The 13,764-nt window shown below is 28.9% G+C and overlaps 1 protein-coding gene across 1 annotated transcript; it reads left to right on the top strand.

Moving 5' to 3' along the window:
- The first annotated feature begins 746 nt into the window (after window positions 1–746).
- Window positions 747–3,234, top strand: LOC107460890 (7-deoxyloganetin glucosyltransferase). Its single transcript, XM_016079316.3, has 3 exons — window positions 747–1,385; window positions 1,773–2,348; window positions 2,837–3,234. The coding sequence occupies exons 1-3, from the start codon at window positions 875–877 to the stop codon at window positions 3,211–3,213; spliced, it is 1,464 nt and encodes a 487-aa protein (XP_015934802.1). The 5' UTR covers window positions 747–874; the 3' UTR covers window positions 3,214–3,234.
- The last annotated feature ends 10,530 nt before the right edge of the window (window positions 3,235–13,764 follow it).

Genomic DNA, 13,764 nt, shown 5'->3' with positions numbered 1-13,764 from the left:
TTATATTTTATTTTTTTTAATATCTTATTTTATCATATTTTTAGAACTAAATTCGGCCTTTGAGGCGCTTTAAGCCTTGTGGCTATCTTGTGGTTCATTACACACTGCCTCTGTGAAAACTCTAACACAAACTAAAAAGTGGAAAACCTGTATTCCTATATATAGTGATCATATAAAACATTGTTGATTTTTAAAAAGAATTGCTCATTTTAATGAAAAATTTTAGGTGATGAATATTTTTTGAATTTTGTTTTATATTTAAACTAACATTAACTAACTTATTTTTTAATACTAAATGTGTTAGCTTTCTAGCATTATCTTATTTTCATTTTCTTCTAAATAGTTTAAAAAATTTCATGAAAGTCAAATCAATTAAATTACTAAAAAAAATAGTTAAAATTTGTGGCTAGAGTTTATTACATTATGTAATCATATATTGGTATGTTTATCAAGTATTAAGTTAAGTTGTCAACTTATTATGCTAGAACTTTATAGAAATATTAGTTGAAATTGATTAAAAATGACTTAGTAATAAAAAAATTTAGCATATTTAAGTTTATAAATAAGCATAATATGTAGCTATATCATTCAAACGAAGTTAATAAATTTAAATTGAAAGTCTTTAATTTGTGTGTTTTTGTACCTAGATTCTAGAGAGTCAGTCAAAGAACATATATATTTTGGAGCTATGTCAACTACGTGCATTATTGTTCAATTTTCAACTTTGTGATTAAACTAATGATACTATTATATGTATATAACCCAGAAGGTTTTACTCTCCCTTAAGCAACCAGAATCACTGAATTAGTGAGTTTAATTAATTCTTTTTTGACTCGGTAGAATCAAGCTAAGCAAGACAAAGAGAAAGAAGAAGATGATGAATTCATTGAAGCCTCATCATGCAGTTTGCATACCATACCCAGCACAAGGCCACATAAGCCCAATGATCAAACTAGCAAAGCTTCTTCACTTCAATGGTTTCAACATCACTTTCGTCAACACAGAGTTCAATCACAAGCGCCTTCTAAGATCTAACGGTCCTGATTTCCTTAGCGACCATCACAACCCTTTCTTTCGTTTCAATACAATCCCTGATGGTCTACCTGGGTCCGATGTGGACGCCACACAGGATACTCCCACCCTCTGTGAGTCGCTTAGAAGAAATTGCTTAGCTCCGTTTAGGAACCTCTTGTTCAAACTTAACAGCGCCGAGGATGCTCCTCCAGTTTCTTGCATAGTCTCTGATGGTGTCATGAGCTTTACCTTAATTGCTGCCGAAGAATTGGGAATTCCTGAGGTGCTTTTTTGGACTATGAGTGCTTCTGGGTTCTTGTGTTACCTTCACTGTGATCAATTAATTGAAAAAGGGATAACACCCTTCAAAGGTACATAGTAATGAATAATTATTTGTAATATTGATCATATAAGCTTTGTATTAAACCACTATTCCACCTTAGCCCATGACAACAATAAAGACGTCTCACGCCTACAAATTCAGTCTAACATAATACACAAATTCAATTATAATTTTTTTTAAAAGAAAAGATATATGGTTGATGGTTCTAGAAAGTATAAACTCTTATTGTATGGAGTTCTACGATTTTAAGCTGAGACTGGTTTTAGTTTCTCAGTTCTTTCCTGATGTACAGAGTTTTCACTAGTGAATTATAGATTGTATATTGATATTCATGTTTCATGTCTAAAAAAAATTATAATTGAATATGTATATTCGGTTGGGCTGAATTTGTGGGCCGTGAGACATTTTTTTGCAGATGTGAGTTATTTAACAAATGATGAGTATTTGGAGAGAAATACCATCGATTGGATACCAGGCATCAAAGAATTAAGGTTAAGGGATGTTCCCAGCTTCATCAAAACCACAGACCCAGATGACATTATGCTACAAGTTTTGCTTGAAGAAGTTGGCAGAACTAAGGAATCAAATTGCCCAATCATTCTCAACACATTTGATGCATTAGAGCATGATGCCTTGGAAGCAATTTCATCCATTTTGCCTCCTCCTATCTACACCATTGGTCCCTTAAATTCACTCTCCAAACACATCTTACATGATAAGGATTACATGAACACTGTGGGATGCAACCTGTGGAAGGAGGAACGAGAGTGTCTTAAATGGCTTGACACCAAGGATCCAAACTCTGTGATTTACGTGAACTTTGGGAGCATCACGATTATGACGAGTGAGCAATTGGTTGAGTTTGCATGGGGACTCGCTAACTGCAACCATTCTTTCTTGTGGGTCATAAGACCGGATCTGGTCGCCGGCGACAACGCAGTTCTTACTCAAGAGTTCGTTACAGAGACAGAAAACAGAGGCATGTTATCAGGTTGGTACCAACTCATTGCAGTTGTTTTGGTGAGAAATTAATAGTAAAAATTCTTACAATACAATTTAGGGAAATTTAAATTAAACATATCTAATCATATCTTATTATAGTTCTTAATTATTAACTTCGTGCAAATATAAATTGCATATTAGTTTCTACCACTAATTATTTACCGGGTTTCAGTCATTTAGTCATCAATATCATGTTAGTAATTATTTTTATGATTATGTTATTTATACATTAAAATCAGTCGTTAATATAAAATATATGTTAAAATATAAATACACATTAAAAATAAATTAAATTATATATGTATTTATATATAAATTTATTAGTAATTAATTTTAATAGCTAATTTTAGTGTACAAATATTATTGTTGTTATTGGTATTTTTATTAGGTTATATACAAAAGAATGAAAAGTGGCCTTTGTGCCTGTTGGAATTCTAGTATTAATAAAATTTTCTAAGTCCATGACTGAATACACAGGTTGGTGTCCTCAAGAGGAAGTGCTGGGTCACCCTGCGATTGGAGGATTCTTGACACACAGTGGTTGGAATTCGACGGTGGAGAGCTTGAGTAGCGGCGTGCCAATGATATGTTGGCCTTTTTTCTCGGAGCAACCGACAAACTGTCGACTTTGTTGCAAGGAATGGGGTGTTGGGTTGGAGATAGAAGGTGGTGTGGTGAGGGAGAGAGTTGAGAAGCTTGTGAGGGAGTTGATGGAGGGAGAGAAGGGGAAGGAGTTGACCAAGAAAGCCTTGGAATGGAAGATACTTGCACAAGATTCCACTACTCGTGAGAACGGGTCTTCGTTTATGAATTTTGATGAACTTGTTCGTCATCTTCTTGCTGGCCATAATTAAGTGACAACTTGTATGCTTTAATTTGGATTTTCTTTTGTTTCCTTGTCCCATTCAAAGTTGCGTTTCGATTTAGAAAAGGTTATTTATCCTTTAACTTTCAACCATTATATATAATTAATTAATTAAATTAATTTCTAAGAATACAACTTCTGATTTTATAGGAAAATATCACCTAATAATCAGATTTAATTTAAATTCAATCCTAAAAAATCACTATTTTCTAAAATTATTTTAAAATTTTTAATATTTAAATAGGCTAAAATCAATTCTCCTTAAATCACTACAATTGTTTAATGATATGAATTATATATGACCGAATTATAAATGCAGCAAAATTTAATTTATGAATATGAATTAAAGGCTCTTCTTTTTTTTATAGAGTAAGAGAGGAAAGAAAAGGTTAATGAAACTCATATCATGATAACAAAGGTCTTGAATATTGTGATATTATGTGCCCCGTCATTATGAAGAGGAAACACCACACAACGTACAAATTTGGAAGTCATTGCTAACCGCTAAGTAAAGCATATCCGTGGCTGAATCTTTCTCTTTTTTTTTTTAGTTGGTTATTAAAAAACTGAATACATCATTTGATTCTCTCTCTCAATACATATATTCTGAAATACTTTAAGCCTAATACAAAGAATATCGTTTAAGAGTATGAGAAATTCTAATAAATCAATCTAAGGATTAAATATTTTTTCGAGACGTTGGGATGGTGATTGGATCACTAATCTTGGTGAGGTTAACAACTCTACTACGGTAAAAATAGCCATAAGCTCATTTTAATTGGCTAAACTAAGGATATACTTTTTATTCTCAAAGTGTCTAGAGAAAGATAAGCACACAATTTATTTAAATATATAACTCAATTAATTCAACTCATAAATAAAAAGGGTACATATGCATATTTATACTAGCAGGTAAGGGAAAACCTTTTAGTATTAGCCTATGTGGGACTAATTCATATACATATTATAATAACATAACTAAACTTTACTACTTTAACTAATATTGCTAATAATCTAATAGATACTCCTGCATCATTCTCCCTGGGTTGGAAGAGGCTTGGTCTCATCTCCTATTGATTCTGCATCTTCTTCATAGTAAGGTGACAGATCAGTAACATTAAAAGTGGCAGATACTCCATAGTCTCCTGGAAGCTCAATCTTGTAAGCATTATCATTAATGCGCTCCAAGACTCTGAATGGTCCATCCGCTCGAGGAGACTATTTTTCGCGAGACTTAAGAAATCGTTCCTTTCTCATATGAATCCATACCAAATTTCCGACATTAAAAATGTTTGGTCTCCTATGTTTATTGGCTTGGGCCTCATATCGAGCAGTCTAATACAATATCTTCTGTCGTACCTCTTCGTGGAGTTTCTTAATTTGTTCAGCACATTCATCAGTATTTGCACTATACTCTCGAGGAGTTGGTAACGGCAGAAGGTCTAAAGGACTCAGGAGTCGCTTGCCATATACCACCTCGAACAGACACCTCCCTGTTGTTTGACTAATGGAATTGTTGTAGGAGAACTCGGCTTGTGGTAAAACAAGATCCCACTGGCGAGGGTGTTTGCCCACAAAACTTCGTAGCAAACTTCTCAGGTTTTTGTTGACCACTTCTGGTTGATCACTTCTGTTTGACCATCCGTTTGCATATGACTAGCAGAGCTAAATTGTAGGTGAGTCTTTATTTTTTTCCATAAAATTCTCCAGAAGTGGCTCATGAACTTCACGTCTCGATCTGAAGTGATTGTTTGAGAGATACCATACAAGCGCATAACCTCCTTAAAGTATAAATCTGATATGTAAGAGGCATCATTTGTCTTATCACAAGGTACAAAATGAGTCATCTTCGAGAATCTGTCAACAACCACCATAACAGAATCCTTTTGTCTCTGTGTCCTAGGTAATCCCACGACGAAGTCCATGCTAACATATTTTCACGGGGCCTTCGAAACAGGCAACGGCTTGTATAAACCAGTATTTTGATCTCCACTTTTAGCAATGTGACAAATGTAGCATCTTTGAAGGTGACGAATGACATCCCGCTCAAGTTTTGGCCAATAGAATTTCTCTTTTATGAGAGCCAACGTCTTGTCCCTTCCAAAGTGTCTTACTAATCCTCCATTATGGGTCTCCCAGATAATTTATTGGCGTAGTGAACAACGGAAAATGCATAACTAATTGCCCTTGAAAAGATAATCTTCTTGAATGAAGAATTGTCGATAGGGTTGTTGCAAGCAGCACGTCCAGATTTCTTCGAAATCTTGATCTCCCTCGTATAAATTCCTTACAACCTCAAAGCCAACAACATTAATTTGTATAGTGGAAAGGAGAGTGTGTCATCGGTTTAAGGCATCGGCAACTTTATTTTGAGTTCCAGATTTATGCTGAAGGAGAAATGAAAAAGATTGTAGAAACTCACTCCAAGTTGCATGGCGTCGATTCAACTTTTGTTGGGAGTTAATATGTTTAAGAGCCTCGTGATCAGTATACAAGATGAACTCCTTAGTCAATAGATAATGGCTCTAGTGGTTTAATGCTGGTACAATCGCATAAAACACCTTGTCATAAGTGGATACTTCATTTTAGCGTCATTAAGCTTTTCACTAAAGAAAGCAATTGGTTGGCCTTCTTGAGAAAGTACAGCACTGATACCAACATTTGAAACGTCATAATCGACCTCAAACATGGAATCAAAGTTTGGAAGTGCAAGTACAGGAGTAGTAGCAATCATTTCCTTCAATACCTCAAAATTCTGTTGCGCCTTAGCACTCCATGTAAAGGTATCGTACTTAAGACATTCAGTGTAACAGCAATGGGGCTAAAATTCTTGATGAATCGCCGATAGAACGAGACTAATCCATAGAAGCTCCTTATATCATGCAACATCTTTGGAGTAGGCCAATTAACAATAACATCAATTTTGCTATGATCCACCTCAATGCCTTGACTTGTCACAATATATCCTAGAAATATGATTCTATTCGTCAAGAAGTCACACTTCTTGAGATTAGCATATAGTTTTTGCTCTCGAAGTACCGCAAATACTTAACGTAGGTGGACTAGGTGTTCATCATGATCCTTACTATATATTAAGATGTCATCAAAGTAAATAACAACAAATTTCCTAATGAAGGATCGAAATACCTGGTTCATCAAGCGCATGAAGGTGCTTGGTGCATTAGAGAGGCCAAATGGCATAATAGTCCGTTTGTACAATCCATCTCGTGTCTTGAAAGCTGCCTTCCATTCATCACCAAGTCTCATATGGATTTGATGATAGCCAATCTTTAAGTCGATCTTAGAGAAGATAACAGCACTATGTAATTGATCCAACAGATCATCAAGTCGGAAAATTGAAAACCTGTACTTGATGGTGATCTTATTCACAGCACGACTATCAATGCACATACACTACGAACCATCTTTCTTTAGAACTAGCAGAGTAGGAACAACGCAAGGACTAACACTTTCTCTTACTATGCTTTTGTCTAAGAGATGTTTTACTTAGCGTTGCAACTCGTCATGCTCCTTAGGACTCATACGATATGCTGGCTTGTTTGAGATCATCGAACCAGGAACAAAATCGATAGCATATTAAATATCTCGCATTGGTGGTAATCTGTTAGGGATCTCTTCAGAGACTACATCAAAAAAAATTTCAATTAAAGACTTAACATTCTCATGCACGGACAAAGTCTCTTTATTCTCCTCACAAATCAGTAAAAAACACATAAAGTTAAACTTTTGATGAGTTTTATTAAGGTCTTACCTTGTTAATATAATTAAATGCAAAGTAAATATGTACAGAAAAAAATGCAAAGTAAATATAATAAAAAACAAAAATATTTTATAAAAAAATAAAAAATAACTAAAATTTATTTTATTTAATGTTTATTAATTATTATAATAACTAATAAATATTAAATAAAATAAATTTTAATTTTTTTATCTTCTTTACTTTATTCGAAAATGTTGACATCTATCGATACTTAATTTTTTATTTTATATTTTAATTTTATCAATCTTTATTCTATAAAATAACTCAATTTATAAATTATATTAAATTACCCTTACGCTTTAAATTGATTTTTTTTAGTTGTACATAATTATCAATTATTAAGCAATTAAAAAAGACAAAAATATTTTTAATATTGTTTTTTCAGTAATTTTTATTTTTCAAATTCTTTTATTTAATAATAAATGATAAAATTAACAAAATTTAATCAATAAATTTTAATTTAAAATTAATATTAATTTATAATTAAATCAAATATAAAAGAAGCAATTGCTACCCTTCTCCAGTCCTTTACGTTGCATTATATATGGATGATGCAATACAGGTTTAATTTGCATATATATTCCCAAGACCAGTTGCCAATTGGCATGGTTTCATGAACTTTGCGTACTTAGTTTTACACACGCGTCTTATGTTCACATTTCACACTCTAAAGTCTACTGCCTCAATCGGTGTTGATAAGCTTTGTTGACCCTTGATTTCCTTGCAATGATCCAAATAATAATAATGTTTTAGGTTGTATTTAAGTGCATCAAAATAGAAATATTCAAATGAAATAAATAAGTTATACTTTTTATATATATTTATCCTTTTCGTTTTAAGAATTTAGATAGGTGGACATAAAATCATGGTTGTATTTAAGATTTTAGTTAGATGGACATAAAATCATGATCTAAAATCATACAAGAAGGCTTTATCCTAAATCATTTTATATCTACTTGATACATTTATTTTACTTATTTATTTCAAATGAATTTATATATACCTTACAAATACAATACAATACAATATATGTTTATTTTTGGCTAATTTTTTTAGTTATGGAGATTTAAAATGTGTTATATCCATTTATAAAAAAATAATTTGTTTTTTATAGATATGGAGATGAATTTTTTTAAATTAAAATTTACAAATTGGAGGCTCAAATTTGCTTAGAATACAAAACTTAGGATCTAATTTATGATCAAGAAAAAAAAACCTCAAATTTGTGAGTAAAAATAAAATTTTTTTCATGTAAAGCAAATCAGAGGATTCGATTTATATTTTTAAAAAAATTTTAATACTAAAACATAAATCTAATCTTTAAATTTATAAATTAAAAAAATTAAAAACTATAAATTTAATTCTCAAATTTATAATGTTCATAAAAAAATACAAATTTTTTATATTATTAAAAAATACCACCTGAATTACAACACAAAAAGTAAAAAAGCATCCATTTTTAGCATCAAGCGGTTACTAGATAGGGCCTTAGTGTCACTCTATGCCCCAAGGAGAGGAAAAGACAAATTAACACTATCATCAATATGACTTCTCTCATTTAATTTTCAACTCCTTTGGTTTATCTTCTTTTTTCGTTTATCACTATAAATAGTGTGGAGAAACGCATAGTTCATGTACTTTCATTACATATCTTTTAAATAATCACAATGGCAAATATGAATACCAAGCCCTTTTTCCTCTTCTGCTTGTTTTGCACATTGTTGCTGATCTCTGCTGTGGTGGCAATTGATCAACCATCCAAAGATGAGAAACAAGGTATATATGTAAAATAACAATTCGCATATGAATTTTAAAAATACTATATATGTAGACTAAAAATTAATCATTAAAGTAATTATTATGTATTTATTTTCTTTTACACACCAATTTTTATGCATGATTTATTTCACCATTAATTCAAAAGTCAAAACTATTCTTTTAACTTTAACCACCAAAGATGTTATTTTGACCACTTTATTTACCTTTTTTTACATTCATATTTTATAAATTAACGTGATAAATTATATAATTTTATGGTAAAGTACATTAATATACTAGAAAAGTCTAAATGATAATTATTATTCACTCTATCTAGATTAAAGTATAAAGTAGACTTTTTTTAATCAAAAATAAAGAAATTAAAATCTGTGACCTCTTAAATAAATATGAGAATATTATATTATTTGAGATATAACTCATTGACAAGTATAAAGCAGACTTTAATTCACTCATAATTTTTAATTGTATATATTTAAATTGTTTTAATTTTGCACAAACCCTTCTAATTAAGTGTTTTCAAATATACCTCTATAATTTGATTCTCATGTTAACTTTTGTTGTTGACCTATATTTTACAAGTTTTAGAAAAGTTACTTCTGTAATTTAGGTGTTAGGATCAAATTGAAAATTTTGTAAAATCCTAGGAATAAAACAATCTACATTACCCTAAAAAAATTGTTGCTATTAATTTTATTCAGTACACCCTAAAAAAATTGTTGCTATTAATTATCCAAAATATCTTTAAAAATTATTTTTGTCTGACAAATTGATTTTTGCGTTATTTTAAAAAGAATAAATTTGTCTTAAAATATAGTTTTTAAAGATTTAATTGTCTTATAATAAAATTTGTATGTTAAGAATTTATTTATCTATCATAAATATAAAAAATATTAATTCAAAGTGATTTAGAGAATAATTTGTTTGATAAAAACAATTTTTAAAAACTTTTTAAAAAAATAAAAATTTATTAAAACCAAACTAAATATTTACTCTTAATTTTATGAGTCGTTCTCTTAATTTCCAGCTAATAATTAGCACAATTGATCAACACTAATTAATATCTACTTACCAGGATAAATTCAGCAGTCCAAATTTAACACATAAATTTTGAGTAAGCTATAGATCTTATTTTTTTGTATTTTTATTCCCTATATTAATTGAAACTGTTCCTCTTGCTCTCCCACTCCAAGAGTTCTTGTTTTTTAGTTTCAGTCGCTTTGTTTTCTTTAGTATCATACTTTTTGGAATCTTCTTTTTGTGATTGAGGTGATCTTTTGAGAGGTCATTGGACTTGATGAATGCAAGAGCTTGACCATTTCATGGAACAAAATTGTCTTCATTCAATTTTGAAGGACACAGTGTTAGTTAGTTGTTATTTCTCTTCTCTCAAAAAATGTATTACGAATTTATTTTGAAGGAAGTTAGAAAATTCCACTTCTCTAATTCTATAGAACGAAATGATTCTCTCTCATAATCATTATTTATTTCTACTATCAATAAAATTATTTTCATTAAAAAATATCTTTTAAGATAAAAAAATTAAAAAAAATTAAAATAATAACACATATCTAAGCACATGATAGTATATAAACTACTTTCTTACAGATTCAAAAACTCGTACAAACGTATAGCTATAGTTTTCTGCTATATATAACGAATTTTAATGTAGTTAGAGTTTAATTTTAGTTTGTTGTTTTTATTTTATTAGGTTTAAATTTAAATTTGAATATTCTAATTTTAAAGAGATATAATTTTGAATTTTAGATATATGAAAAAAAATTTGAGATATAGTATCTAAAAAAATATTATTACAATCAGTTTATTATATTTTTATAGTTAATAGCTAATTAAAAAATAAAGTATGATGAATACTTAGTTATATTGTATAACAACCAGAAATTATTAATGGTAAATTTAGCCTATATGTTAGCTAAACTCATATATCAAAGAAAGAAAGAAAGTTTTTCAGAGCACGGTTATCTTTTCATTGCTTTAAAGTTTGCCAATTATTTTTTCAAATCTCAATCAAAGAACTGCATCAAATGCAGAAAACGCATTAAGAGAATAATTATAAACATGTCAAATAAGACAATTATTATAAGATTATGCTTTTACCTCGACAATACCTTAACCTCTAAAGAATTTTAAAGTGTTAATGATGTATTTATGTTATAGAAAATAAGATGATTAGATATTTGATTTTTAAGTAAGAACTTCAACACTTAAAGAAAATTAAAATTAAAATTACAAGAATAAGAACATTACTCAGACAAATAACTTATTATAAACTATTTATGTCTTTGGAAGGGATTGATTTGTAATTTTATGGTGAGTAAAATTGCTGACCTTTTTTAAAATGAACACACTTTCTTATTATAGATGAATTTTTGCATCGTATGTCTGATACATGTCTAACTTCTTATGTTTGACACAAGACATTGCACATGGATGCAGACACTACATATGATGCAAAACTTTAGATAATTGCTTGCTCATAATTAATGAAGTTTGGAAGCTTTCTCCACTCACAAAACAATTAACTCTGGCTCTTAGCATTTTGTTAGCAATTCTATTAATTAGTTATTGGTAGTTATAGCAGTTGCGAGAGCTAGGAAAGTCTATAATATAAGAAGGGAGTCACTCACGTAAAGACAATTAAAACATCTTTTTTTAAAGATATTTTTTTAATAATTAATATTCAAGCTATATAATCGATTAAATTGTGTTATTTTTGTCAAAGTTAGATGAAATAAATCAATTTGACCGAAAAATCGATAAACCAAATCTTGAATCGATTTAAATTAATATTTTTATAAAATTAACTATAATACCCCTATTATAGAAAATGACTTAAAATATTTCTACTATATATTTTAAAATTCTAAATTCTACCCTTTCTTTTCTCTCTATGCCATTATAGAATTAGAATTTAAGATTTTTAAAATTAATATATATAATAAGAATATTTTAGTTATTTTTATAATAAGAGTATTATAGTATTATAGTCATTTTCTATAAAAAAGAATATTAATTTAAATCGATTCAAGATTTGATTTATCGATTTTTTGGTTAAATTAGTTTGTTTGGTCTAATTTTGACAAAAATAACACAGTTTGATCGATTATATAAGTTAAATTTTAATTATTAAAAAACATCTTAAAAAAAGACGTTTTAACAGCTCCATGTAAGAAAATATTCATCACAGTACATGATATCTGCTGAACAAAATCAATATGATTAAGGCTTTCATTGTTCATAGTTCAATTTTCTCTTCTATCTTTACTTTATATTCTTGTTATTCTTTCTCAATAAATACTTAATGATATGATCCATCCCTATTCATAAAGAAATCCAGTAAGCTTCAGTAGATGACATACTTATTAAGGGTAATGATCCTTAATTATGCTATTATATACATAAACTATTTTACAATTGAACAATATTCTTTATAAAGAGTTGTTAGAGAATTTAGCTACTTTCTTGGTATTAAATTATCTAAGCTTTCTTCCGATTCTTTTCATTTTTCTGAATCTAAATATATTACTAATCTCTTGAATAGTTGGCATATGATTGTTTCCAAGAAAATACCTACACCGATGGTTTCCAATCCAACTGTCAAGTTATATAACCGATACATGCAAAGTCCTTTAATTTAATTACTCATTGAAAAATATGTCAAAAGAATTTTGAGATATTCGATTGACTCAATTAATCATAGCATCATTCTCTATCTTTGCATATCATATTAATGATTCTAGATCCATGTGTGGTTATTATATTTATCCAAATTTAGTTGCAAAGTAAGCAGAAAACAAGCCTCTATTAGCAACTAGAAGGCATATATATAGATATGCACAGAAAAAAACTATTTTAATACTTTATTTTCTAACATTATAATTAAATGTCAAAATTAATATATATTTTTAATAAATATCACAAATTTCAAATTTTTTATATTTTTTATGAATAATTTGATCGTAAAAAATTATTTTTCAATTTTGACATTCATTTATTTTTAATTTACTCCACTATTTATCTTTTTCTCTGGGTTCTATCAATTTGGACATCACACTGCTCTCAGTTTGATATCATACTACTCATTTTTTATTTTCAGTTTCAAAATCTCATCTTATTCTTTGTTAAAAATTTTTGTTGAGAATATTTTATGGTCAATAAATATCAAAATAAATAATATTTTTGATGGTTAATAAGTATCATAAAAAAATATTTTTAAATTTGTCTAACAAATTATTTTTGACAGCCAATATTTATCAAAATAAAATTTAAATTTTTTTTACAATTATTTATATGTTAAAAATACTATTTTTGATAAAACTTTTATTAACATATTTTCATAATCAAAATAGTGTGAAAATTTATTTTTTTAACAAATTTTAATTTTTTTTTTTACACATACAACCCTAAAATATAATCTATATTGTTGTAGTGTCAAGAGAGTCGCTATAATCCAATTTTTTTTTTAGCTCGGATCGATAATTATTTTGCCATCTTCCCTGTCATTTATGTTAAAAAATTCAGTTATACATAATTCTACATGTAACATTCTCAAAAATAGAATATCACGCTTCTACTACAGCCACTCTGATGGCAAGGCATACATTAGTGTTATCTTCCCCTTCATGCAAAAAGGGTCAACCCAAATTTGCTTCAAGTTGTTCACGTTAGTTTGATTGATTAGCTGTTATCTTCACCAATTTCCTCTTCTTTGATGTCTTTGAGATATTCAAGATCAAACTTAGAGTAACTTTCAAAGTTACTATGAATTTGAAGGGGACTAATGAAACTGGAAAGCTTTTTTCTCAATTTTAGTTCTACCTTTACATTTTTTTTTGTTCATTCTCAATAATTTCATTTCAATTCAACTGTATTAAAAATTAATAAATTTATTTTTCACAGAAACTCCTACAGAGCACCTAAATTATAATAGACTATAAAGTCATCTCAATATAACCAACATTC

Source organism: Arachis duranensis, chromosome 8, assembly GCF_000817695.3.
Source record: "Arachis duranensis cultivar V14167 chromosome 8, aradu.V14167.gnm2.J7QH, whole genome shotgun sequence".
Classification (NCBI taxonomy): domain Eukaryota; kingdom Viridiplantae; phylum Streptophyta; class Magnoliopsida; order Fabales; family Fabaceae; genus Arachis; species Arachis duranensis.
The sequence above is the reverse complement of the archived record's forward strand: the minus strand, read 5'-3'. Positions and strand labels throughout refer to the sequence as shown.